We start from the raw sequence: 25,957 nt of genomic DNA, 5'->3' as shown, positions 1-25,957 counted from the left end.
ATTAGGGATGAGCAATACACCTAGCATTGCTAGTGATGCCCACATCACTTGAATTAATTAAAAAATAAATAAATGAGGTCAATCATCACTCAGCAGGTGGCTACGGCAGTGTCTGGACTGTTGGATTGTATATTAGACTTGGCGTACCAGCAGTGCATTGGAATAGTCAAATTTGGAGGGAACAGATCTTGAATGACAGATTTCAGCAGCAGATGAGCTGAGGCAGTGTTGGAGACTGGGTGATACTTCAAAGGTGGAAGTAGGTGGTCTTGGTGACAGAAAGGATAGGAGGTCAGAAGCTCAGATCAGGGTCAAATAGAATGGCAAGGTTGCAAACAGTCTGTTTCAGCTTCAGACGATGACCAGGGAGGAGAAAATGGAATCTATGACTAGTGAACAAAAATTTTGCGACAGGGACTTGTTTCAACTGAGGTGGAAGGAGTGCACTGTTAATTGAGTCCTATTCATATCAATAAATTTTTCCCACTTACCAAAACAGCCAATTAGATACTCTATGTGTCCCTGAACAAAGCACACCAACCAGGTTTCTTCAATCAACAACAAAGTTAACTGTTTATTATAAAACAGATTCTTAACTAATAATTAAGTAAATCTATATACGAATTGAGATATTGAAGCTCTTTATTTTCCCTAGCCCTCATGAACACGCACATACAACCAAAAACCAGTTAACCGGGGGGGGGAAAAAAAAGGATTTTGGTTTACGGCTGTTTCATAGAAATGAAAGGAATCAAAGAAACTTAGACTGTTATGATCTGGAAGAAAGTTCTTCGATTTGGCAAGGTGTCCCAAAGTCAAATAGTTGGATGCCACTCGAAGTCTTTCCAGGTGAGGTTGATGAAGAGTCTGTGATGGGTAGGTGTTTAAAGAACTTCAGCAGTAGATGGCTTCACAATAAGGTCTTCCATCAGGTGTGCAGCAACAATGATGGTTTTATGTCTTACAGCAGCAGTATAGCAGTAAAATGGTTCTTTCAATATTCTGGATTTTTTAATCCCAAGAGGCAACAGGACAGCTTGATGCAGGGATTCTTCAGAGACAGGAGGCAATAGGAATCTGCCATATTCAAAATACAGGGTTTCTTCTCAAGAGATGCAGGATTCCTTTACAGAGAGGTAATACTTTTTCTGGGTCTTCTTCTGATCTCCAGGCAGGTCAAAATCAAATTTCAAATGCCTGCTTTTTGAAAAAACTCACTGGCTTTTTAAAGTTCCAAACTGAAACCAAAACCGTTTGGAAACAGGTCACATGCCCAGTCATAAATTCTCTCTTGTCAAAGCAGAGGGTCACTCTGAGGTCAACCCCCTGCTGGTTTCTTTGAAATTACCTGCATTCCAGTCCTGGTTTACCAGTTCAGCTTTTGCTGAACTTCCTTTCACAACATCCATGAAGTTCAGCTATTTGCAGGTGTCTCAATGTCCACTGAAATCCTTTTTCAGTTTTTAAAAAAAAACATAGAATCCCTAGTATTAATTTTAAAAAATCCTTGTAACAGACTGAACACAATGACTTCAGTCTTCCCAATATTTAATTGGTGGAAATTTCTGTTCATCCAATACTGGATATACCTCCTACCCTCGAGATGCACTCTTTGCTTTTCATTGCAAACAGTGCAGCATGAATCAACGACATCATCAATCGGAGGACCCAGAATGTATGTTGGCATAGTACTTTACTGCTCCAACATGACAGTTTGTATACATTGAATGCAGCGTTACCTTTTTGATAAATAATCTTGTATTATAATGAATGTCAGCATCGGGTTGAAGAGGGCTGATTTTCCTTACTTTAGGATGTTACAGACAAGTGGTAAGTGGTGTGGATGGCTTCCACTTTTCACCTCCCAACTGACCATGTTTTGTTAGAAATGGTGCATTTGTCCCTGAGTGTTTTCAGGGCTAAATAAAACAGACAAATGACAGGTTTTCTGGTAGGTTTCAAAAAATGAAGATAACTATTTTTTTTTTTTAAACAGTTCCCAAAATGGTCGCAACCTTACCCATACACATACACGAGAATAGATAGAGAGAAAAGGGTAGGATGCAATTAAAGTCTAAGGTGAAGTAAGAGTTCATGGTTTACAGAAAACGGTTGAAGCCTCTTGAGACGAACATCCTTTGAAAGCTGCAGGCCTGGATCTTTGCAGCCTTGAACTTGTGGAGGTGTTGCAGAACTCAGCACAAAGCTGGTGGTGTGGATTTGGTTACCTTCACGGATGGAGAGTCTCAAAGTCACATTGTAATGTGAGGCTGTTCAAGTTGTTGTTCAGCAGGGTTATCCTTGCTTAGCTGGATCTCTCTCTCAGCCTCTGACTGGAAACTGGCTTTCTGCGGTCTTGGTTTGAGCTCCCTCTCTTTCTCTCTCTCCAGAGGGCTACCATTTGAAGGTAAAAATTCATCGCATTTGACTTTCTGTTCAGTGACACATGGTCCTCTCTCCTGGTATGATCCCACAATGAACCGGGATATAGAAATAAAAGCAAAATACTGCGGATGCTGGAAATCTGAAATAAAAACAAGAAATTCTGGAACCACTCAGCAGGTCTGGCAGCATCTGTGTAAAGAGAAGCAGAGTTAACGTTTCGGGTCAGTGACCCTTCTTCGGAACTGACGAGAGATATAGAAACCATGGCTACCTATCGATGTCTGAATGGGGGCCATTCTGTTATAATGGTGCTACTTGACACCTATTCATTTTGGTTTGGGCTGTGAGTCTGTCTCCAAAACCTTTTGTTAGTTCATTCATGTACATAGGAGTCATCAATATGTAATGGTGCTCCTTTCAATTTCAATGGGTTCTCCCCAGAGCTATTTCTGATATGTTTATGAGTTTCACCCTCAACAGACAAGAGGTGTGTATTGTAAGTACAGGAGGGGTCACCTGACCACTACGCCATTATGTCCGTGGTACAAGTGTCCATGTTCTTGTGGTTCAGTTCAACAGTTGACTTTTTATTTTCATAATTTCTCAATTTGTTGTTTATTTCAGCACAGCTACCGAGCTCCCTGCACTGAAGCTCCAGAAATCCTAGACAATATATGGGGGGGGGGGGGGGGGGGGGGTGGCAGTGCAGAGACATAAGGAACAGAAGGAGGACCAGGCCACATGGCTCCTTGAACCTGCTCCACCATTCAATAAGATCATGGTTGATATTCCACATCAACTCCACCTTCCCACCCTATCCCCATTTCCTTTGATTCCCTTAGTGCCCAAGAATCTATTGCTCTCATTCTTGAATATACTCAATGACTAAGTATCCACAGCTCTCTTAAGGTAGATAATTCCAAAGATTCACAACCCTCTGAGTGAAAAAGTTTCTCCACTTTCAGTCCTAAATGGCCAACTCCTTATTCTGAGACCATGACCCCTGTGTTCTAGATTCACTAGCGAGCAGAAACAGCCACTTAGCATATACCCTGTCAAATCCTCCAAGAATTTTATACGTTTTTACTGAGATCGCCTGTTCTTCTAAGTGTGAGACAACATAGGCCTATTCTACTCAATCTCTCATTGAAATGGATCTCGGCCTCATTATCCTGACCTTTGCACCTGAGAAATGAGCATTCTGGGGGACGGGTAAGGGAAGGTCAGGAAAATCAGCCACTTTAGCCTTTAAATAAAGGAGTAAGTTATATTGGTACAAATAAAATGCATATCAAAGAAGCCTTGGAAATGTGAGAGAAATTTATTAATGTGTATAGGAAAGCAAACCATGTTATTATGCTTTTGTTACAGTCAAGCTACTGATTGAATGGGAGCACATCAGCAAACAAGCATTTCAGTTCAAAAGTATTCTCACTGTATATATTTATAAGAGGCATGCAAAAATATAAAAGCAGAACCCTCACACAACTCTTTAAAACTGCTTGAATCCATGTAGGTTTGCTTATATTGTTTTAGTGATTTTATTTCTATATCAATATCTCAAATCCTTTTTAAAATCAATTCTAAATATATTTGGAAACATAGATAGTTTGACTATCTGAAGTATTTCTCAATTACTTCCAAAAAAAAGTTAATATGAGCTGTTTGAGAATGGTGAGAGGGAGAATGCTTCTATTTTGAATTATATTAAAAAGGCTTCAATTTGTTTCCAAAAGAATGGTCCACACGTAGCTGCAGTCTAACTGCGCAGTGAACTGTAGTGCTCAGACAGGTGGCTGAGGTTTAGCACTAAAAGTTAACATTTTCTGTAAGTGGGCTGGATACTGTATAAACCCAAATCAGTTCCCGGACAGGCCAAGATGCACAAGACAGCAGACTAAAATGAACCAACTGTAACTACTAGAGTAACATCTCCAAATGTCACAGGGGAGGCAGTGAGGAAATAAATGCATGTCAAAATCTCAACATCACCATGGCTACCATCACATCTCCCGTTTAACACAACCCTGGGTTCTCCTTCATCATGGTAAGGTATTTAGGTTAAAAAGTGGAAAGTCTGTACCTTGGCACAGGATGATCCCATTTCTTTCTTACTCTAAAAAGTGCTGCGAGAAAAACTAGCACAAAATTTATCAAATAATGAACTGTCCACCAGTAACTACATTTTTCCTCTCACATGATTCACTCCTGGTTTATACACTTTATTCCCCTCTGCTTGGAATTGATTCCCCCTGGCTTATAGAGGTGGTATAGTATCATTGAAGGGAAACAGTACAAATACACATGCACACACTCATTATGTCCTCAATGCCCACATACAGAACCAGCCTAATTCTATCAGTTTCCATGCCTGGAACTGTATGTCAAGACATTTCAAAAAATACATTTTAATTTTTTAATTTGCCTAGGTGACAATTATCTCCTCAAATTCTCAGTATATTATTGAGAATTTCAGTTGATCTTAAACACTGGTTTTAAAGTTGAGGAAGAGATACATTAGCGACATATTTAGACATTATTGTGTCACAGTATTGTCACTATATCTTGAGATGAGAGAGAAAGCTTATGACATTGGATAAGCATTGGATTGTTAGGCTAACACCCACAACCCCTCGCACATGCGGCTATCTCAAGACACAATATAAGCCCCCCCCCCCCCTCACTTGTAACAGGAGTTAGTTTTAAATTAAGCTCTATAGTTCCTTTCTCTAGGCAGAGATGCTGCCTTGTTACCCTGTTGCCTAGTTGTATGTTCTAATCAAACAACCCAGATACAGTAGACATGACACAAAGCATGCCATTCCACTGAGTAAAGAAGTCACACCGAACTAAACAGTGATTTCCTGGCTAATTTATCCTTTTACACAAGTGAGTGGATTGCATTGGAGCTGTTCCCATTCCCCGGTCTTACAAAACTATTACATTAGCCCGCGAGCCATCCGAAGAATATTTAATCTGTAGATCCTGTGTCAAAAGTTGAAATACACTACAAGCTTGGTTTATATGAAAAAAAACATAGCAGCGCCATGCAACTTTGCTTTTGTAACCAGTACTGATAGGTGGAACTTGTAATCAACCTAATTCACTTATGTAAATTATGCGTCAGCATAAAGCACTAAACGTATTAGCATGAGAAATATGGCATCCACGTTGAATAAAGGAACATGCTCAAGTACAACTCTTTGCCTCACTCCTATGACTATACATTGCCCTATTACACAATCAAACCTAGAGCAGCAAATATTTCAATTGCTAAGACCAACTGTGAAACATTCAGACAAAAAGAAATGTTCTTTATCCACAGCCACACAGTCTCATTTCCAATGATTTCCGTAGACCCAAAACATTTGGCAGCCGTTTGAATTTAAGCGCACTGGTTACAAAGGATTCGCAACCGCTTTATAGCTTTGTCAGCCCAACACGAAGCCAAATGCTGGCTCAATATCAAAGGAATGCATCTGAAAACTTCTCCCCCCACTCCCGATGCTTGTACCATCAGACTCATTCAGGTGCGCAGCAGACTGCAGTCCCCCAGCACAACAAGACAGTTTAGCTTCATCTTACAGTACAAAAAAAGTCTAACTGCCCATTTTCCTAACCAGATACTCATTAGACTTAACCAAACAGAAATCAGCAGAAATAGATGGCCAGTCATACTAGTCAGATCACCCCTCCCAACCCTTAAGATGACAGGTACCTTGATCAATAATGTATGGGAGAATTGGGGTGGAGAAAAGGTGGGGCGGGGAGCGCAAAACAGTATCCAGTCAGTAGCAAATAACGCTCCCATTTATACCATAGAGTGCAGCACATCTCAAAGGTGAAATTGAGAGACTTGTGCTTTTTTTTTAAAAAAAAAGCTCAATTTGAGATAATTCCAGGCTTCTGAGGTACAGAAGTACCGGATCCAGTTTGACCTTGTGGTTGGATATCCAGCTACATGTCCAATCATGTCATGAGAAAAACGGCAAGAGATTGCACACAGGACCTCTTTCAAAGTCTGGAATCCTTCTTTCTCCCCATGGTGAATGAACATGACAATGTGCAATAATTGGTAAGAGATTTCCTTCCACCCAAAAGGCTTTCCATTCTAATCTCAAAATTGAGATCAACATCAACACTATTGCGGAAAGTCATTTCAGCAGCTCCTAGTGAGCTTTCTCTTTTTCATTACATCTGCATCTCAGAAGAGATGTGCATTTCAGACACAATACACTAACTTTAAATATAGCCCAGTAGATCTAGAAAAGTAATTGCCAGTTAATTTGTGGCATTAGATCTCAGACCACACTTTTCCAGTTTATGGTTGAATAAAGATGGACAACAATTCCAGGATGCCCCAGAGATTTAGGGTGTTTCATTATTTCCAATCTCTACCATGATTTGCGCAACAGGGCAGCATTTAATTACAAACATATGAACATTTCACCATTAAGCAGCTGTTAAAGATGTTTGCCAAGAAGCACGTCCCGAAGGTGTGAAATCCTTGAAACACTGGTACAATTTTCATAAAGTTATGCATATTCCATCAGAGAGATCAATCAACATTAAAATTGGTCCCATTTTTGTTCAAATCATTATTCCCTTCCTAGACTGTCAAATTCCATCCAACTTGATCACAAAGTCATAACCAACGGTTCTTGCATTACTGAATTCTTGTATTACTAAATTCATTTCTTCTAAAAGAATCGACGGGTATAAGGAGATTAAATGTGGGAACACTACTCAAAGTAGCAAAAACAGGCCAAGTCAATTCTGAATCTACCAAAGGCATGATTTCAAAATTGACATTTATTCAATTCAATTTTATACAAATTAGTCTGATATTAAATTTGGAAAAATAAATGTACGGTTAGACATTTAGTACGATCATTTCATCTGAATTTCTACATCATCTTATGGAGCCTTAACAGGGATTACTTATGCAAATTTTGAATAATAAGGAGTAAATAAGATGTTTGAAGGCACCTTGTGTTTGTACCAGGTCAATAAAAGATTCAAGGTAGGTATTCGAATGCAGTTCTTCAGCAGGTGAAATGTGATAACGTTACAACATTGGTCACCAATCACCAAGTATTCTGAGTTAAAGATCTAAATAGAGCCCAAAAACAAAATAGATTCAAAGACCTCACACCAATCCCTTTCCCCTTCAAAACCCCAATGACAAAGTGATGCTTTGCATGCCTTTCACAGCAACAAAAAAAGCAAATTATTCATTTGTTCTTCATTTCTTCTACATGTTCTCTTCAATCCTCTTCTTTCTTGCATCTCATCAATGAGCTTTAGATGGTTACTGTATGAGCGTGCTTCTTGCACAGTAGCTTGTCCTTCTTTGAGAAGAAGGTCTGACCTTCCAAATTTGCACAACACACCTGAAACAAAACAAAAAGCACTTAAGTATGAAAGCATCCACTTAACAGAAAAGTGGAGTCCGATTTGAACACAAACAGGCAAGGCATTATAAGGCTCAACCAGATCATACCATTAAATTAACATTTGTTCAGTATTTAGACAGTCAGCACTAATATTTGCTATAACTTCCCTTCAATTGGAGTTGTAGTAATTTCATTTATTGCTGTTGTGTCTGCTCCACTGCCATTTTCAACAAAAAAGCACACGTGAAGTTAATTATATTAAAACAGTAACATCTACAGTTTCTGACAAGAAATCTAAATATTTGTCCTTGTACAGCGTGACTATCTTCCAAACACAACAATGACTCAGGATACTTCAAATGGAAAACTTTCCCTTAGCATAGAAAAGGTTACAAAGTTTGGACCCTAGAGGAAGTGGTAAAGGAAATAAATCTTGGGCCACATTAAATAAGTAAGCATTTCCAATAAATTAAAACTAAGTCCAAGCCCTTCTTTTCTAAATTTGCTCATGGGATGTGAGCGTTGCTGGCAAAGCCAGCATTTAATGCCCATCTCCGATTGCCCTTGAGAAGGCAGTGGTGTGCTGCCTTCTTAAACCACAGCAGTCCATGCTGGGTAGGTACACCCACAGTGCTACTCTGTAGTGCTTTGATACAACTGAGTGGCTTGCTACACCACTTCAGAAGGCAGTTCAGAGGTAATCACATTGCTATTGATCTGGAGTTGTGTATAGGCCAGATGGGCAAGGACATTAGTGAACCAGATGGGTTTTTACAACAATCCAGTTGTTTCATGATTATTAATAAGGCTAACACGTTTTCCAGATTTATTAATTGAATTTAAATTCCCCCAGCTGCCGTGGTGGGATCTGAACTTATGTCTCTGGAGCATTAGTCCAGGCCTCTGGATTACTAGTCCAGCAACACTACCACTATGCTACCGTCGCCCTTTTTAGGAGGAGTTATTAAGACATAGACAGAATGAAAGGTGGAAAGAAAAGAATGCCAGACATAAGGAAGAAATAATTTGCATTTATATAGCACTTTTCACAACCTCCCAAAGTGTTTCACAGCCAATGAAGTACTTTTGAAGTGTTGTCACTATTGTAATGCAAAAAATGTGATAGCCAATTTGCACACAGCAAGGTCCCACAAACAGCAATTAAATAAGTGACTAAATAATCTGGTTTAGGTGTTGGTTGAGGGATAAATATTGGCCAAGACACCAGGAGAATTCCCCTGCTCTTTGAGTAGTACCTCGGGATCTTTTACTGCCTGAAAGGGCCGATGGGGCCTCAGTTTAACATCTCATCTGAAAGATAACACCTCTGACAGTGCAGCAGTCCCTCAGTACTACACTGCAAAGTCAGCTCAAGTCTCTGAATTGGAGTTTGAACACATGACCTTTTTGACTCTGAGATGAGAGACCACTGCACCGAGACAAGATTTAGCCCCAATCTGAAAATTTAAGGAAAAATGTAAAAAAAAATCTTAAAAATGATGTATAAATGTTCATAAAAAGTTTGCAATTCCTTATACTTCCATTCTGTCTCAACTTAATGCCAGTGATTTATATAAAACACGTTCACATCTTTACCAATTATTTCTACTCAATATCCATTTTATCTTTCAACAAAGCACAGGGAAACACATATATTTATTAGAAATCTTACGTTAGTGTGCACTTCCTGCCACTTTTTTCTTTTATGATTTCATATGCCCACAGCTGTAATAAAGATTGTCTATGCAAACTGGTCACTCTAATGACATGTTCCTTCACTGGTGGGACTATCAGTTTATGGCCAATCCTCTATGATGTTACACGTTACATCAAAGAGAAAGGCTTCTCCTAAACGTCTGTTCTTTCGCCCCTCTTGCATCCTGCCCTTTTTCTTCATTTTTGGATGTGAGTTGGTCAGTGGCATGACTTTAAGCGACAGGAAAACAGGCAATAACTTCAGACTGAATTTGGGAACAGGCTGGGGAAATATGGACCTTAGCGGCTTCCTCTTAATTCCCTTGCCCAATTAACGCATGCTTTCTCCAATTCCTTGCTATCATGTCCTCTACCTGTTCACCCTTCCATGAACCCCTTTCCTTTCTCATTGCTATCACTTTCCATACCTTTTCCACTTTGACCTATTCAGTCAACCACTGTGTCCTTCACTTTTTCTTGCTCTGTCATCAACCTCCTCATCCTTAACATTCTAGATACTCCCTCACTCCCACTCAAGAGCAGGTAGTCAGAGGCCAGAGGCCAACCTGTTTCCTTCCTTCCAACCTTTCCTACCAGTTTCCTTCAAAGATGCTTTGTTTGGCTCAAAATTCAACATACGTTAAAAAAAATCAAATTAGAATAAGGAAAGACATGGTCTGTCTACCTTCCTCTATATCAGTCTCTGTCTCATAGCTGTTAGTAAGTGGAAAGTCTTGCAGGTGTAATTAATTAGCATGGCTTTTTCTGACAAGAATGAGTAGGATTCAAAATTCCCCTCTCTTACTCAGCTTCACCCATTTTCTGAAAATTATAAAAAAAAACACAACAGCTACAACCAGTATGTAATCTGCACACGACAAAGCTGAGAATAGTTTTTGCAGAAGCAATTTGAACAATGGGTGGGGTAAAGCCATCTGTTAGCCAAAATGTGCCAAGGTTACGAAGGGAAATATGCATCATTAATATGGTCATAGGAATTTATAACGCACAAAGATTGCCAAAAAAAAAAAGTGTGATGAAAAGAATGATGAGAGGAAGTAAAGTTCTGTAGACGGGACGTAGGAGCAGGCGCGAGATTTTATTAAGAAGATACAAAGATCATGAGGTTCGTAGTTATGCTTTACTTACAGCACAGACAAAACAGGTATCATGCCAAGTGTGGCCCAAGGCTTGAAGGAATTTATCTCCAGCTTCAATAGGAAAGTCACAGCCGTGGCAACTAGTTCCAAATAAATTATAATAATCTGTAGAAAGAAAAAAATATATGGATTAATTCCATAGCACTTTTGTATTAGGAGCTCTCTAACAAACATCAACATGCAAATGCCTGACAGACAGAGAGTACAGCTGCTAGGGCAACATATTAGTACAAGATTACAGAAGGTATGACGCTGAATCTCCTTCGCAGCTTCAACAATATGTTGTTTTCCATTATATCTCTGTTAAAAAGACTAGTTTAACTATAAATGGTTTACAGAGTTAGCCACATGTGAGCTGTACTATCATTGCTCCCTCAAACAGGGGATGTTGAGCAAAACCTCAGATTATTATAGTCACCTTCTTGTGCGGCACTGTAAGGATCAAAAGCGAGTATTACCTTTCTCACAGTAAGGATCCCCATCTTCCATGTGGAAAATATTGTTGCGAATAGGTTGCATGCAAGCCACACACACAAAGCAGTTAACGTGCCAGGTCTGCTTCAAGGCATTAATAATTTCCTGTGAGGCCAGGAAAAACAAGAGTAAGAAGGAATGATCAAGTCTGCAGACCTTATTCACATTGTGAGAGGAAAGGAAGCTGGGCACAGTCTCTAACCCAAAAATCCAGCACCATAATCAGAAAAGAAAAAAAAAAACAAGAGAGAATTAAAACCGCAGGATCACCAGTGGACAAGTTTCATCCAGTGTGGAAGCTTTTGCAACACTACAAAATAAAACAGTCCAAACGTACATTTTTATAAACAATAATTTGTCTCTGCAATATTCATGCAGCATTAATAATCGTGTCCTGAAACCTTGGGGGGAATTTTATACTTATCCGGGCAATTAGACATCACCAGTTTCAGAATTATCACAGAATACAAGAAAGGCCTGCATTTATATAATGTCTTTCATGACCTCAAGACGTCCTACAGTGCTTTACAGCCAATGGAGTACTTCTGAAATGTAGCCAATAATGTAATGTAGGAAATGGGGCAGCCAATTTGCACACAGCAAGCTCCCACAAATAGCAATGTGATAACGACCAGATAATCTGGTTTGTCGATTATTTAAAAAATGTTGATTGAGGAATAAATATTGGCTAGGACATCGGGGAGAACACCCCTGCTCTTCTTTGAAATTCCTGGACTAGTAATATATTCTTAAACCTATTAATAACAGGGCTGAAAGCTTTACTGCTTACCTGCCATGGTTTATGCCCAGGCTCACTCATCTGGGTGAATCAGAGCACCCACAGGATCACTGAGCCTGGCTGCAAAAGCATGGATATATCCTCATCTTTAGAATTTCCCTTTTTCTGCCCCTTTTTTTAAATAATTCTGTAGCAGTGTGCAATTGTTTTGATGTCTCTTGACCAGTAATTCCCACTGAGGGATCTTGTCATACGTGACATTTGACTGAAAAACCTGTGACAACACTGTAAATGATTATGTTTCACCAATATAAACAAGGAGGCAAGCAACATCACATGGTGTGATGACTATGCTTGCCTTGTCAACATAAGTGTGTTTGTGCAATGCGTATACACATGTGCAGTTAGTACAACAGTCAAACAATGGACCCCAGTCTCATGAGATCAAGGTCCAGAGGCAGCATTGCATATGACGGTAAGTACATAATGATTTAAAGATCAGTATACAAACCAATTTATTTTTTTATGAACTTTTACGTATCATCAGCAATTCTAATCAAAGCAGTGCTTTCAGAGGGAAGACTGTCTGCTAACAGTCCATGGTGCAAAGCACTTCAATTCCAATATCTGATGAAAGTACACACATTACACAAAAAAAATTCCTTCTCTGACAATGTACAGGGACTGGTGTGGAGCATAATCAGCGGCATGGAGCTTTCAGGCCCCATTGCCAGTTTCTGTGCGATGTAATACGGTAGGGATTCATCGCACATCTGCATGACTCCAGTTCCCATTTACTTATGCATGATGGGCCAAGGATTTGGGAAGTATCTTAAATTGCACGGCCATGAGAATGACAAGTTTCCATCTGGAACTTATTGATCCTTTAACCTAAACTTTCAACACCTCGCTGTGCAAAAACCCAACTTCTATTTAACACTGACGTTAGCAGCTTGTGAAGATGACATTACAATCTGGAATACGATCAATGTTTCCAAAACCGAACCCGTTTCCAAATCTGCCTTAAGTACTTACACGCTAGAATAACAGACTTATTTTCATGGGCACAATGGTGACAGTTACTTGTGGATAAATCTTGAATGTTGAGTTTAAACAGTTTAGTTTCCAAATCCCTCCATCGCCTCACTCCTCCCTATTTCTATAATCTCCTCCAGCCCTACCATACTTTGAAATAGCTGTGCTCCTCCAATTTTGACCTCTAATGCATCCTGATTTTCATCACTCCACCACTGGCAGCTGTGCCTTCAGCTGCCCAGGCCCAAAGCTCTGGAATTCCTTCCCTAAACCTCTCTGACTTTCCCTTCTTCTTAAAGCCTACTGCTTTGGCCAAGCAGCCCAATATCTCCCGACCTCAAATTTTGGTAAAGTTCCTGTGAAGCACTTTGGAATATTTTCCTACCTTAAATGCGCTATGTATATGCAAGTTGTTGTATGTTTTGTTGACTGAGATGTAAGTAAGACTGGTGAGAAACTCTCCACATATTTGCAAAGACTAAACACTTCGTTGGCACAGCCAGGTAATGAGTATCAGACAGGGAAAGGAATTACAAGAACTGATGTTTACAGAGCAAACAATCCCTATCCACCATATCCACTCCACCCCCGCCTGCGCTTCTAATAACCCTGGATTTCAGAGAGAATGGGCTCTTGTAATCAGGAACTATACAGCCTGGTTGTAACCCTCAGTCTGTGAACAGCCTGTGAATTGGAATTGCAAAGATCGCTTCCATTAAAAGAGTGTTCTGAAGGAGACTCTGGCTATGGCCCTGTAATTTGGCAAAGTGGCAGCCAATTGCTTTTCAAAGTCCAGAAAGCATTCCTCTGACACAGAGGCTACTCTTGGGACAGCCGAGCAACTGACTCCAATTAGGGTTATGCCTTGCGTTGGTTCCATCTGAGATTCCTCCACATTCACCAGAAAGCCCAACTCTCCACTTGGAGTTTTGAATGCTTCCCTTTGCTGGAGCCAACCAACCTGTTAACCCTCTAGCTGAGTAAGATCATAAGAACTAGGAGCAGGAGTAGGCCGTCCGGCCCCTCGAGCCTGCTCCGCCATTCAATAAGATCATGGCTAATCTTTTCGTGGACTCAGATCCACTTACCCGCGCTCTCACCGTATCCCTTAATTCCTTTATTGTTCAAAAAGATATCTACCTTAGCTTTAAAGACGTTTACTGAAGAAGCGTCAACTACTTCACTGGGCAAGGAATTCCATAGATTAACAACCCTCTGGGTGAAGAAGGTCCTTCTTAATTCAGTCCTAAATCTGCTCCCTCTAATCTTGAGGCTATGCCCTCTTGTCCTAGCTTCACCTGCCAGTGGAAACATCCTCTCTACTTGTATCTTATCTATTCCCTTCATGATTTTATATCTTTCTATAAGATCCCCCCTCATTCTTCTGAACTCCAATGAATATAATCCCAATCTACTCAGTCTCTCCTCATAAGCCAACCCCCTCAACTCCGGAATCAACCTAGTGAACCTCCTCTGCACCCTCTCCAGTGCCAGTATATCCTTTCTCAAGTGAGGAGACCAAAACTGCACACAGTACTCCAGGTGCGGCCTCACCAGTACCTTATACAGCTGCAACATAACCTCCCTGCTTTTAAACTCAATCCCTTTAGCAATGAAGGACAAAATTCCATTTGCCTTCCTAATTACTTGCTGTACCTGCAGACCAACCTTCTGCGATTCATGCACAAGGACACCCAGGTCCCTCTGCATAGCAGCATGCTGCAACTTTTTACCATTCAAGTAATAATCCTTTTTACTGTTACTCCTACCGAAATGAATGACTTCACATTTACTAACATTGTATTCCATTTGCCAGACCTTTGCCCACTCACTCAATGTATCTATGTTCCTCTGCAAAGTTTCACAGTCATCTGCACACTTTGCTCTGCCACTCATCTTAGTGCAGTACTCTCTGATTATAGATGTGCTGCTATTACTGAACACTTTATAAAGAGTCGGTGGCCAGACACTCGAGGGTAGTAAAATATCCCACTACTGTAGTGTACGACTGCCACTTGGAGCATGGAAGATCTCTACGGCTCCAATAATTATACAAAAGTACATCTCAGATCTAATCTGGGCACACTAGGTAAATAACAGCGGGTAGCATGGACACCCTGAGTTTTATTTTTTGCTTTCATAGATAGTGCCCAGCTTGCTGAGCTTTCCAATCCCATGTATTTTTGGGAAGAATAGATCTTTTGGAGCAGGGGAAATATTGCCAATGATCGTCTGTTCAAATTCATTATTTTGGCTTGAAGCAAATTACTGAGGAGCTTCAATGTTGTGAAGTTTCTGGAATAAACCCGGGAGATGGAGCTTGTTGGATACTGACTGCTGTTTGATCACATTTGGCAATCCAGCCACATCCTTATTCTGAGACGAAATTAACTGCTCCTGTCCAGTGGAAACCAGATTGGCAGACAGGGCAGTTAAAATGGAGTGGCAGACCTCTGTTAGCCTCCTGCCTTTATACTGCTGGGAATGGCATTTAAATATGCAAATCAAGCTCTGATTATGAATAACAACTGAGGCCTGAGCTGAGAGGACTTTCCCACAAAGGTCTTCTCACCTATGGAAGGAAATACTTCCCTTCGACAGGGTACAACAAAGGTTCACCAGATTGATTCCTGGGATGATAAATTTGTCCTATAAAGAGAGATTTGAGTAGAATGGGCCTATATACTCTGGAGTTAAGAAGAATGCCCCTTGAATTCCCCTTGAAATGTATAAAATTGTCATCGTATTTGACAGGGTAGATGCTGAGAGACTGTTTTGCCAGCTGCAGAGTCCAGAACTATGGGTCATAGTTCTCATGATAAAGGGTCAGACACTTGGGAGAAGTTTATTTGTTCAGAGTGTTGTGAGTCTTTGGAATTCTCTAGCCAGAGAGCTGTGGATGCTCAGTCATAGAGAGATACAACACCGAAACAGGCCCTTCGGCCCACCGAGTCCACACCGACCATCAACCACCCATTTATACTAATCCTACATTAATCCCATTTCCCTCTCCCATCAGCACCTTCCCTCAATTCTCCTACCACCTACCTACACTAGGGGTAATTTACAATGGCCAATCTACCTATCAACCCGCAAGTCTTTGGCATGTGGGAGGAAACCGGAGCACCCGGAAGAAACCCACGCGATCACAGGGAGAACTTGCAAACTCCACACAGGCAGTACCCAGAACTGGACCCGGGTCGCTGGAGCTGTGAGGCTGCGCGCTAACCACTGCGCCTCTGTGCCGCCCGTCGTTGAGTACATTCAAGAAGGAGATTGATAGATTTTTGGTCACTAAGGGAATCAAAGGATATGGAGATAGGCTGGAATGTGGGGTTAATGTAGAAGATCAGCAATGATCTTATCAAATGGTGGAGTAGGCTCGCGGGGTCTCGCACAACCTACTCCTGCTTCTATATGTTAAGTTCTTACGTTCTTAAGGTCCAAGCTGCTGGGATGTGGCTCCACAACATTAAAAAACAAGTTGTAGCTTCCTTGTGAGCCAGAAGGAGGAGTGTTCCTCAGGACCCACCAAGAAACCTGGGGCTTCCCCGAGTTTGATACTACTGAGTGGCTTACTAGGCTATTTTAGAAGGCTGTTAAGAGTCAACCCACATTGGTATGAGATTGGAGGCGTAGAAGTCTTCCTTAAAAAAGACATTACTGAACCAAAATAAAAGCAAAATACTGCAGATGCTGGAAACGTGAAACAAAAACAGAAAGTGCTGGAAATACTCAGCAGGTCTGGCAGCATCTGTGGAGAGAAAAACAGAGTTAACGTTTCAGGTCTGTGACCTTTCATCAGAACTCAATTCACAGACTTAAAATGTTAACTCTGCTTCCCATTACTGAACCAGTTGGGCTTTTCCAACAAATCTGACAGCTTCACAGTCACCTATGCTGATAACCAATTAAAAAAATAATCGTATTTAAATTCTCAATTGACCATGGTGGAATTTGAACTCATTCACTGGATTATTAATCCAGGTCTCTGCATTACTAATCCAGTAACATAATCACTACAATACTGCACTCTAATTAAAAATCATCACTTACAAAAGAATAATTTCTATCAATTTTTAAAAATAGGGAACAAACTGTTTTGCCAATGGTATTGCTACCATGTGTGTACAACAAATTATACCAATACTATTTACATATTCAAAATGCATTGCTCCAATTGTGAAGTGAAATATGTTCTAACTAATGGTACAATGGAATTAAAAGATTCCAAAAATTGCCAATCTTAGCGATACTACTGAGGAGGGATGGGTGTGGAGCGGAATTACTTCATCAACAAGATGTTAAATATTTACCCTGCAGAGGAGAAAACATAAATCAAGTGGTTAAATCACCCTGGTTCACTTTCATGTTCTGAGCATTGACTGCACATACAGAAGGATTGTGTGTGTGTGGTGTGTGCGTGTGTGGTGTATGCGTGTGTGGTGTGTGCGTGTGCGGTGTGTGCGTGTGCGGTGTGTGCGTGTGCGGTGTGTGCGTGTGCGTCAGTTGGCTAAGAAATGGCACATGACATGAAGCCGCCAAGATTTCAAACTGAAAAGGATGGGAGGGAGGGATGAAAAAGAATTGCTCTATGCTACCAACTTAGAAAATATAGAATAAGCGAATGAGATTGCCTGAAATACAAGAACTATTTAGATGTTAGTATGACTGGTTCATTAAGGGCAGCGTCTTAAGTTCAGATTTCAGTGTTATTGGTTCACTGAGGTCAGCATCTTAAGTTACTTACCCCCAAGATCTTCCTCTGGCATCGGGCACATTCAGGGGCAAAGAACTGCTCGTAGCACTTCTCACAGTACACAGAACCCTTCTCTTCCACAAACCCAATGTTGGCAAGGGACAGATTACAATAGGCACACGTAAACTCTTCGGGGTGCCAGGAACGACCCATTGCCACAAGAAATGGACCCCTGCCAAAACAAACACACAAAGCAATCATTAAACCTACAGGATAAATAAACCTACTTATCCGAAATGTCAAAAGTAAAATCGCAGCAGTATGTGTGGCTCCTTAGAAATGAAATACTCAGTAAGACATTTTCAGCCATTCTCTTTGCTCAACCCTTTCCCTTTGAGAAGGGAGGAAACTTCCATTTTTAAAGAAAGCTGCACTCCAATAGATGTTCCATTGTCAGAAATGCAGGTGCAAATCAGATTTGAATGAATAGTTGGGAACAGTCTAACAAGATACATAGACTGCCCAAGCTAAAACTCACAGGTCATGTGAAACTCTTGCACACCGTTAAGCAATATATCTCAAGGATAACACAAAAATGGACAAACGTATCCCCGCATACTGAGGGCTTTGAAAGCGGCACAAAATATCCTCACTTTAGGGCTTTAGATTTAAAGTATTTGGAAGAAAGATTAGAGGGGAGTTGAGGAGAACTGTTTTCACCCAGAGGGTGGTGGGGGATCTGGAACTCACTGCTTGAAGGTGGTAGAGGCAGAAACCCTCACATTAAAAAAAAATACTGGGATTATGCATCTGAAGTGCCGTAACCTACAGAACTACAACCTAGAGATGGAGGTGCGATTAGGCTGGATGGCTCTTTTTTGGCTGGCACAGGCATATGGGCAGAATGGCCTCCATTTGTGCCATAGATTTTCTATGTTTCTATGAGAAGCTTTACTCATAGGAATAGGAGTAGGTAAATCAGCCCTTAGAGCCTGTTCTGCCATTCAATTCGGTCAATGGTTGACGTGTATCTTAACTCCATCTACCAACTTGGTACCTTCTTCCTTAATACTGTTGCCTAATCAAAATCTATCAATTCAAGTTTTGAAATTTTCAACTGAACCACAGCCTCAGCAGCTTTTTGTTTGGATGGGGGGTGGGGGCAGGGGAGGTGGGTGGGGTGGGCGGGGAAGACAGTGGTGGGCTTGGGGAGAGAGTTCCACATTTCCACTACATGGTTTTATAGAGGTAGATGCATAAGCCCTGACGATCCAAAGGCTACACTTTTTAAACTAATAAAAACAATGTTTTAACTGAAGTTAATGTCTAACATTTTGTATTATGACTGCAATCATTACAATGAAATTAAATTGAAAATCAGTGCATCTACTTAGCACTGCACACAATTACAGGAATGTACATACTTTGAATGTGGGGAAGGAAGAATTGGTTTGCCATTATTACAATTGTGAAGACAGTGGCTTGAAGGAAGAGAGAGTGAGTAAGGGAAACTAGCCTTTTTACCCTGATCATGTTCAGGAGGCCATTATCAAACATGAATGCTCATTTCAGATATTAATTAGCCTACATTACTTCTACAAAGGCTAATCTGTTAATCGTTCATCTGAATGAGCCATCTTAAACACCTCATCCATTATTCAATGAATACTCCATCGAGTGTGACATATCTGCCTGGTTTAACATTTCTAAAGCTTTCTCATGAATGGCTATTCCAAAAATAGTATTGTACTTGCCTGCAGAACAAACTCCATGATTTTGCGCACTTTTAAACTGCAGAAATTTAGTGACAGACAAAAATTAGAAGCAATTAAAGCATCTCAGTTTTGAGAAAGGATGGCACTTCAGTGGGCATTAAAAATAGGATACTGCTTAAAAATGGCTGTGACATTGACACATATACCGCCTACTTAAAATGCCATTGAGGGGGCGCTGAGCTGGTCTACACAGAGGCAATGGGACCATAAAAAAAAGACTGGGTATCTGGGCGCCCCAGTCTTCCCTTGCTCAGTCGTGGCAGATTGAAATACTGACCTAACCTGACACACCTACAACCTCACTACAAGCACCTCCTGACATCAGTGGCCCTTTCAGAAGCTCACATGCTGACAATGTAAGCCCTTATGTACAATAAACAGTCCGCCTCTCATTGTCACAGCAAACCAGTTCAGTGGATTCATTAGCAGAGCATTGATATTATAGAGAAAAAGCTCTTCATGCCAGGTAGGATCAATTTTCCACATCTTTATATCCACTGTAGTCCCATTCAGGGAAGCTTCCGGAAACACGAGCATGCAACTGCTGCCGACAGATGGGCAGGTTAGCCAACTGGAGCAGGAATGTAATAAATGTCAGAATAATGGCGTGCATACTACTGGAATTCTAATTCCTGTCAACATTTTATTTTACACATACATATAGGGCTATTTTATTTTTTTTGCACACAGCATTGCAGTTTGGTTTACAGTACAACCTGGCTTTAGAGAAACAGGTGTAAAATGAAGTGCCATTTGATACCACTCCCTGCTGCCTAAAGAATAGTGGCAGAAGGGCATGAACTGTAATTACGCTGAAACAGCCTTATTTGATCTGGCTGCTCCACTTACAAGCAGGGAGTGACATGATATATTTATTAGTCTAGAGAAGAGGCAGCTTTGTTTAATTGACAGCATGTTGTATTAATTACACAAATCTATAATGATCAAGTACTTGTGAAAGACTTTTTTATTGTTACAAATGCCAAATGGTACTTAAAAGATCTTGCTTGTAATCATGGAGAGTGCTATGCTTTAGAATTTGTATCAGGCTGTGTGGGGTTTAGAAATAAATGTGAAATTGTTTTCGTTAAAAATAGCAGAGTCAGAAATTTCACACAGTTATCCAATAGTTGCAATGGAAAAAAAGAATACATGAATGCATTAATTACCATTGCAAAAAATGGGATTTCAACCGTGGTCTCCTACACTGTTCCAATGAAGCTCAATGCAAGCTCGAGGAACAGCAACTCAGCTTTCCATCATTAGGTACCTTTTAGTCTTCTGGCCTTATCGAGTTATAATGGCACAGAAGGCAGCCATTCGGCACATCGAGTCCATGCTAGCTCCCTGTAGAGCAATCCAGTCAGTCTCATTTCCCTGTTCTATTCCCATAGCCCTGCAAGTTTATTTCCTTCAAGTGTGCATCCAATTTCCTTTTGAAATCATTGTCTCCACTTCCACCGCCCTCGTAGGCAGCGAGTTCCAGGTCATTACCACTCGCTGCGTAAAAAGTTTCTTCCTTACATCAACCTTTTAAAAAATTCTGTCATGGGATGTGGGCGTCGCTGGCAAGACCAGCATTTATTGCCCATCCCTAATTGCCCTTGACAACTGAGTGACTTGCCAGGCCAGGCCATTTCAGAGGAAAGTTTAGAGTCAACCACGTTGCTGTGGGTCTGGAGTCATATGCTAGACCAGACCAGGTAAGTTCGGCAGATTTCCTTCCCTAAATGACATTAGTGAACACCTGCACTTCTAGCCTGTAACATTAAGCATGTGTCCTCTAGCCCTTGTACACTCAGCTAATATGAACAGCTTTTCTTTCCTTCTCTAAACTGGTCATAATCTTGTACACCTCCATCAAATCTCCCCTCAATCTCCTTTGCTCCAAGGAGAACAACCCCAGCTTCTCCAATCGAACGTTGTAGCTATAATCCCACATCCCTGGAACCATTCTGGTAAATCTCCTCTGCACCCTCTCAAGGACCCTCACACCCTTCCTAAAGTGTCGTGACCAAAACCAGATGCAATACTCTAGTTGTGGCCTAACCAGAGCTTAATGAATGGTTCAGCATAATTTCCCTGCTTTTGTGCTCAATACCTCTATTTATGAAGCCCAAGATCCGACATGCTTTGCTAACTACTCTCTCAATAAGTCCAGCCACCTTCAAAAATCTATACACATGAACCCCCCCCGGTTCCTCTTTGGAACTGTGCCATTATCTTATTTTTAACAACTTTAGATCTTAACCACCCCGTCCATTTTCTCTTGGGTTTTGTGTAACCATGGACACCTCTAAGGAACTTATCTTCTGTTTCCTCTCACAGCCTTTCCCCCTTTGTTCTTGCCCTCCCCCACTCTTCCCTGGCTCTGTATTTTGTTCAAAAGCTGTTCTTTCCATGCGCTGCCAGATCTGATGAAAGGCCATTGACCTGAAACGTTAACTTTGTTTCTCTCTCCACAGATGCTCCCTGGCCTGCTAAGTGTTTCCAGCATTTTTATTTCAGATTTCCAGCATTCACAATCTTTGGCTTTTATGATTTTAACCTATTTGTTTTTTCCAGGGTACTCGTTTTGCAGGGTCATGCAAGTGAATTTCAAAAAACAAAACTTTACCTAAAAGTTTCAGCAAGATTTACGAGGCAATTGTCTCTGATTCCATTAGAGGAACAGTGACAGCATCCTATTGGAAAATGCTCTTCACAGCAACAAACCATAACAAATGGATCTTCTTAAAATAGGAAGGGAGGCAGGCTGAAGGTGGATGGGTCAATGAATCTGTACAATACAGTATTGGTAGATTTCTCTGTGTTGTAACCATCCACTCACACAACTGTGGACTGGTGATATGGGTGGGGAGAAAAGAGAGGAGTAGACAGAAAACTGAACTCCGCACGTATTCTCAAACTCGTACACAATGCTGCTCACCATCCTGAATTTAGTGAAATAAACAACGGGGTTATGAGCACTGAGCCTGAAAGAAAAACAGGGGGAGAGAAAAACAAGAGCAGGGAATGCAAAGGAAACAGCAGCAGGCAATAATATAGTAGCAAAGGAGACTCAAAAACAGAAGAGGAAGAAACAGCAGTGCAAAGTGAAAAGCCAATGACAATGAACACACATACATCCTTAACTGAAATACTGTTAAGTGTGAGCATTTCTGAATTTCACACTCATGCATGCAACAACTTATATTTAGATAGCAATTTTAACACAGTAAAACATCCCAAGGTGCTTCACAGGAGCAAATAATAAACAAAATTTGACACTGAGTCACATAAGGAGATATTCGGACAGGTGACCAAAAGCTTGGTCAAAGAGATAGGTTTTAAGGAGTGTCTTACAGGAGGACAGAGAGATGGTGAGGTTTAGGGAGGGAAATCCAGGATTTAGGGGCCAGGCAGCTGAAGGCACGTCCACCAACAGTGGAGCAATTAAAATTAGGAACATGCAAGAGACCTGAATATGAGAAGCAGAGATCTCGGAGGGTTGTAGAGTTACCGAGATAAGGAAGGGAGATTTATGGATATGATCAAGCAGGAAAACTGAACAACTTAGGTGGGTCCGACTTGTAATCTACTGTAAACTCATTGATGTCTTTGCTGAACTGCCCAGGGAAGCTGCCCATTCTGATCATTTCCAAATATGAGGTGAAACCATCCTCAGGGAAATGTGTTTGGCAAACTTTCCGCTTGTACATAAACATGGAGATCCATGATGCAACTCAAGCCAAGAATCAGCCTTGCAGCACAAGCCTGTGAAAACCAATGTCAGTGGCACCCAAGTCTTCCTCGTTATTTTCCTCCCGAGGATCATCCTTCATGATGGATTTAACAGTGCATTAAGTAGGAAGGAATTAATAGTTGAGAGTCCAAGGGGAGAGGCGGATTTAGTCCAAAACCGCAAAATGTTACTCACCTAATTGCTGGTTTACAAATTTAGGAGTCATAAATATAACATAGCCACGAATAATCCGATAGGGAATTCAGGAGAAACTTCTTTACCCAGAGTGGTGAGAATGTGGAACTCACCACCACAGGGAGTAGTTGAGGCAAATAGCATCGATTCATTTAAGGAAAGCTCAGTAAACATATTCGTGGGGGAAAGGAATAGAAGGATTTGTTGATAGGGTTGGGAGCATATAGTCCAGTTGGGTTATAGACTGGATGTAACTATTTCACCAGTTTCATTTTGTCCCATTTTCTGACGAGTCCGTTTCTTGACGTGCCTCCTACCTGATGATGGAGTTGCAGTGAGCACACATGGGGGTCCTGTTGCCAGCTGGAATATGCTCAGCCATCTGAACCAGTGTGTTGTCATCTTGCTGCTCTGGTTTGCTCATTGTGGTGCAGAATACCTTTGGGTTAGACACCGACCCAGATTGACTGGCTGGAGATACGTGTGCAGTAGGCAGTGTTGTCTTAGCGAAACTGTTTGCTGTAGATTAATGTAAACACAAAATTATTTCTCTCAAAAACAGCGTAGTCATTTATTAATAGAGATTCAAATGCCTTCAGTTCAGTTGATTTAGCTGGAATACTGAGATCTAAATCCTACTACAAATTTGAATGAAAGATTATGTGGAGCATAATTTATTACTTAAAATTATCCTTTGCACTCAAGGTGAAGGGCATCAGTGCTGGGATGAGGGGAGCTGTCCTATGATGGGAGGTTGAGTAGAGTGGGTCTATATTCTCTGGAATATAGAAGAATGAGAGGTGATCTCATTGAAAAGTATAAAAATCTGAGAGGACTTGACAGGATCGATGTAGAAGGGCTGTTTCCCCTGGCTGACTAGTGTTCGGATAAGGGTTGGCAATTTAGGACTGAGATGAGGAGTGATTTCTTCACTCAGACAGTAGTGAATTTTTGGAATTCTCTACCCTGGGGGCTGTGCATGCTCAGCTGATGAGTATATTCAAGGCTGAAATTGACAAATAATGGACACTAAGAGTATTAAGGGATATGGGAATAAGGCAGCAAAGTGCAGTTGAGGTACAAGATCAGCCATGATCTTGTTGAATGGTGGAGCAGGCTCGAGGGTCCGGCTTCTATTTCTTATGTTCTTATGGCCACTGTTTCCGACCATTGTTTTGAGCATTGGTGCAAAGTAGAAATCACAGAATCTCTGCAAGAGCAATTTAGCTCGACCCAGTCCTCCCTTTGCAAGCAATGAGCAATTATTTGACCTCAACAGCATTAGAATTACATTTTTTATTTCATACCTCAGTTATTGCTGTGAACTGTTTGAGTAAAACCACTGCGGGGTGGTGGGGGAGCACTGCTGCACTGGGTTCACTGGGAATTGGAACACGAGTTTAGTCAGACATATCTTACTTTGCATAAAAGCAAAATACTGCGGATGCTGGAAATCTGAAATAAAAACAAGAAATACTGGAAATACTCAGCAGGTCTAGCTGCATCTGTGGAGAGAGAAGCAGAGTTAACGTTTCAGGTCAGTGACCCTTCTTCAGAACTGGCAAATATTAGAAATGTAAAAGGTTATAAGCAAGTAAAGCGGGGGGTGGGGCAAGAGATAACAAAGGAGAAGGAGTAGATAGGACAAGGTCACAGAATAGCTGACCAGAAGGTCATGGAACAAAGGCAAACAATATGTTAATGGCGGAGAGGGGGGAGTGTTGAAATGGCAAGCAACTGGAAGCTCAGGGTCCTGCTTGCGGACTGAGCGGAGGTGTTCCGCAAAACGGGGTCACCCAGTCTGTGTTTGGTCACCCCAATGTAGAAGAGACCACATTGTGAGCAGCGAATACAGTATACTACATTGAAAGAAGTACAAGAAAATCGCTGCTTCACCTGAAAGGACTGTTTGGGGCCTGGGATCGTGAGGAGAGAGGATCTAAATGGGCAGGTATTACACCTCCTGCGATTGCAGGGGAAGGTGCTGTGGGCAGGGGATGAGGTGGTGGGGGTAATGGAGGAGTGGACTAGGATGTCGCGGAGGGAACGATCCCTTCGGAATGCTGACGGGGAAGGGAGGAGAAGATGCGTTTGGTAGTGGCATCACGCTGGAGGTGGCGGAAATGGCGGAGGATGATCATTTGGATATGGAGGTGTCCGGCCCATTTCCCACACCTCCACCCTCACCCCTTCCCCTCCCTCCCAGAACTGTGACAGGGTTCCCTTTGTCCCCACTTTCCACCCCATCAGCCTCCATGAAGCAGCGATTTACTTGTACTTCTTTCAATGTAGTATACTGTATTTGCTGCTCACAATGTGGTCCCCTCTACATTGGGGAGACCAAACGCAGACTGGGTGACCGCTTCGTGGAACACCTCCGCTCAGTCTGCAAGCAGGACCCTGAGCTCCCGGTTGCTTGCTAGTTCAACACTCCCCCCTGCTGTCATGCACACATCTCTGTCCTGGGCTTGCTGCAGTGTTCCAGTGAACATCAACGCAAGCTCGAGGAACAGCATCTCATTTGCCGATTAGGCACACTACAGCCTGCCGGACTGAACATTGAGTTCAATAATTTCAGAGCATGACGGGCCCCCCATTTTACTTTCATTTTGTTATTTTTTTTCTTTTTCCTTTTTAACATTTCTTTTGTGTTTATTTTATTTTATTTCATCTTAGTTTG

At 41.4% G+C, this 25,957-nt stretch overlaps 1 protein-coding gene across 1 annotated transcript in view; it reads right to left on the bottom strand.

Annotated features, from left to right (window-relative positions):
* Positions 1–3,685: 3,685 nt before the first annotated feature.
* LOC137376980 (PDZ and LIM domain protein 5-like) overlaps positions 3,686–25,957 on the bottom strand; it is a 241,400-nt gene continuing 219,128 nt past the window's right edge. The window contains 5 exon segments of the mRNA XM_068046029.1: positions 3,686–7,778; positions 10,626–10,741; positions 11,095–11,215; positions 17,635–17,815; positions 23,595–23,796. Of these exon segments, the coding sequence (XP_067902130.1) occupies positions 7,689–7,778; positions 10,626–10,741; positions 11,095–11,215; positions 17,635–17,815; positions 23,595–23,796 (710 nt within the window). The 3' untranslated portion in view covers positions 3,686–7,688.

The sequence above is a fragment of the Heterodontus francisci genome, chromosome 1 (genome assembly GCF_036365525.1).
Source record: "Heterodontus francisci isolate sHetFra1 chromosome 1, sHetFra1.hap1, whole genome shotgun sequence".
Classification (NCBI taxonomy): domain Eukaryota; kingdom Metazoa; phylum Chordata; class Chondrichthyes; order Heterodontiformes; family Heterodontidae; genus Heterodontus; species Heterodontus francisci.
This window is presented reverse-complemented; position numbering and strand designations above follow the sequence as displayed.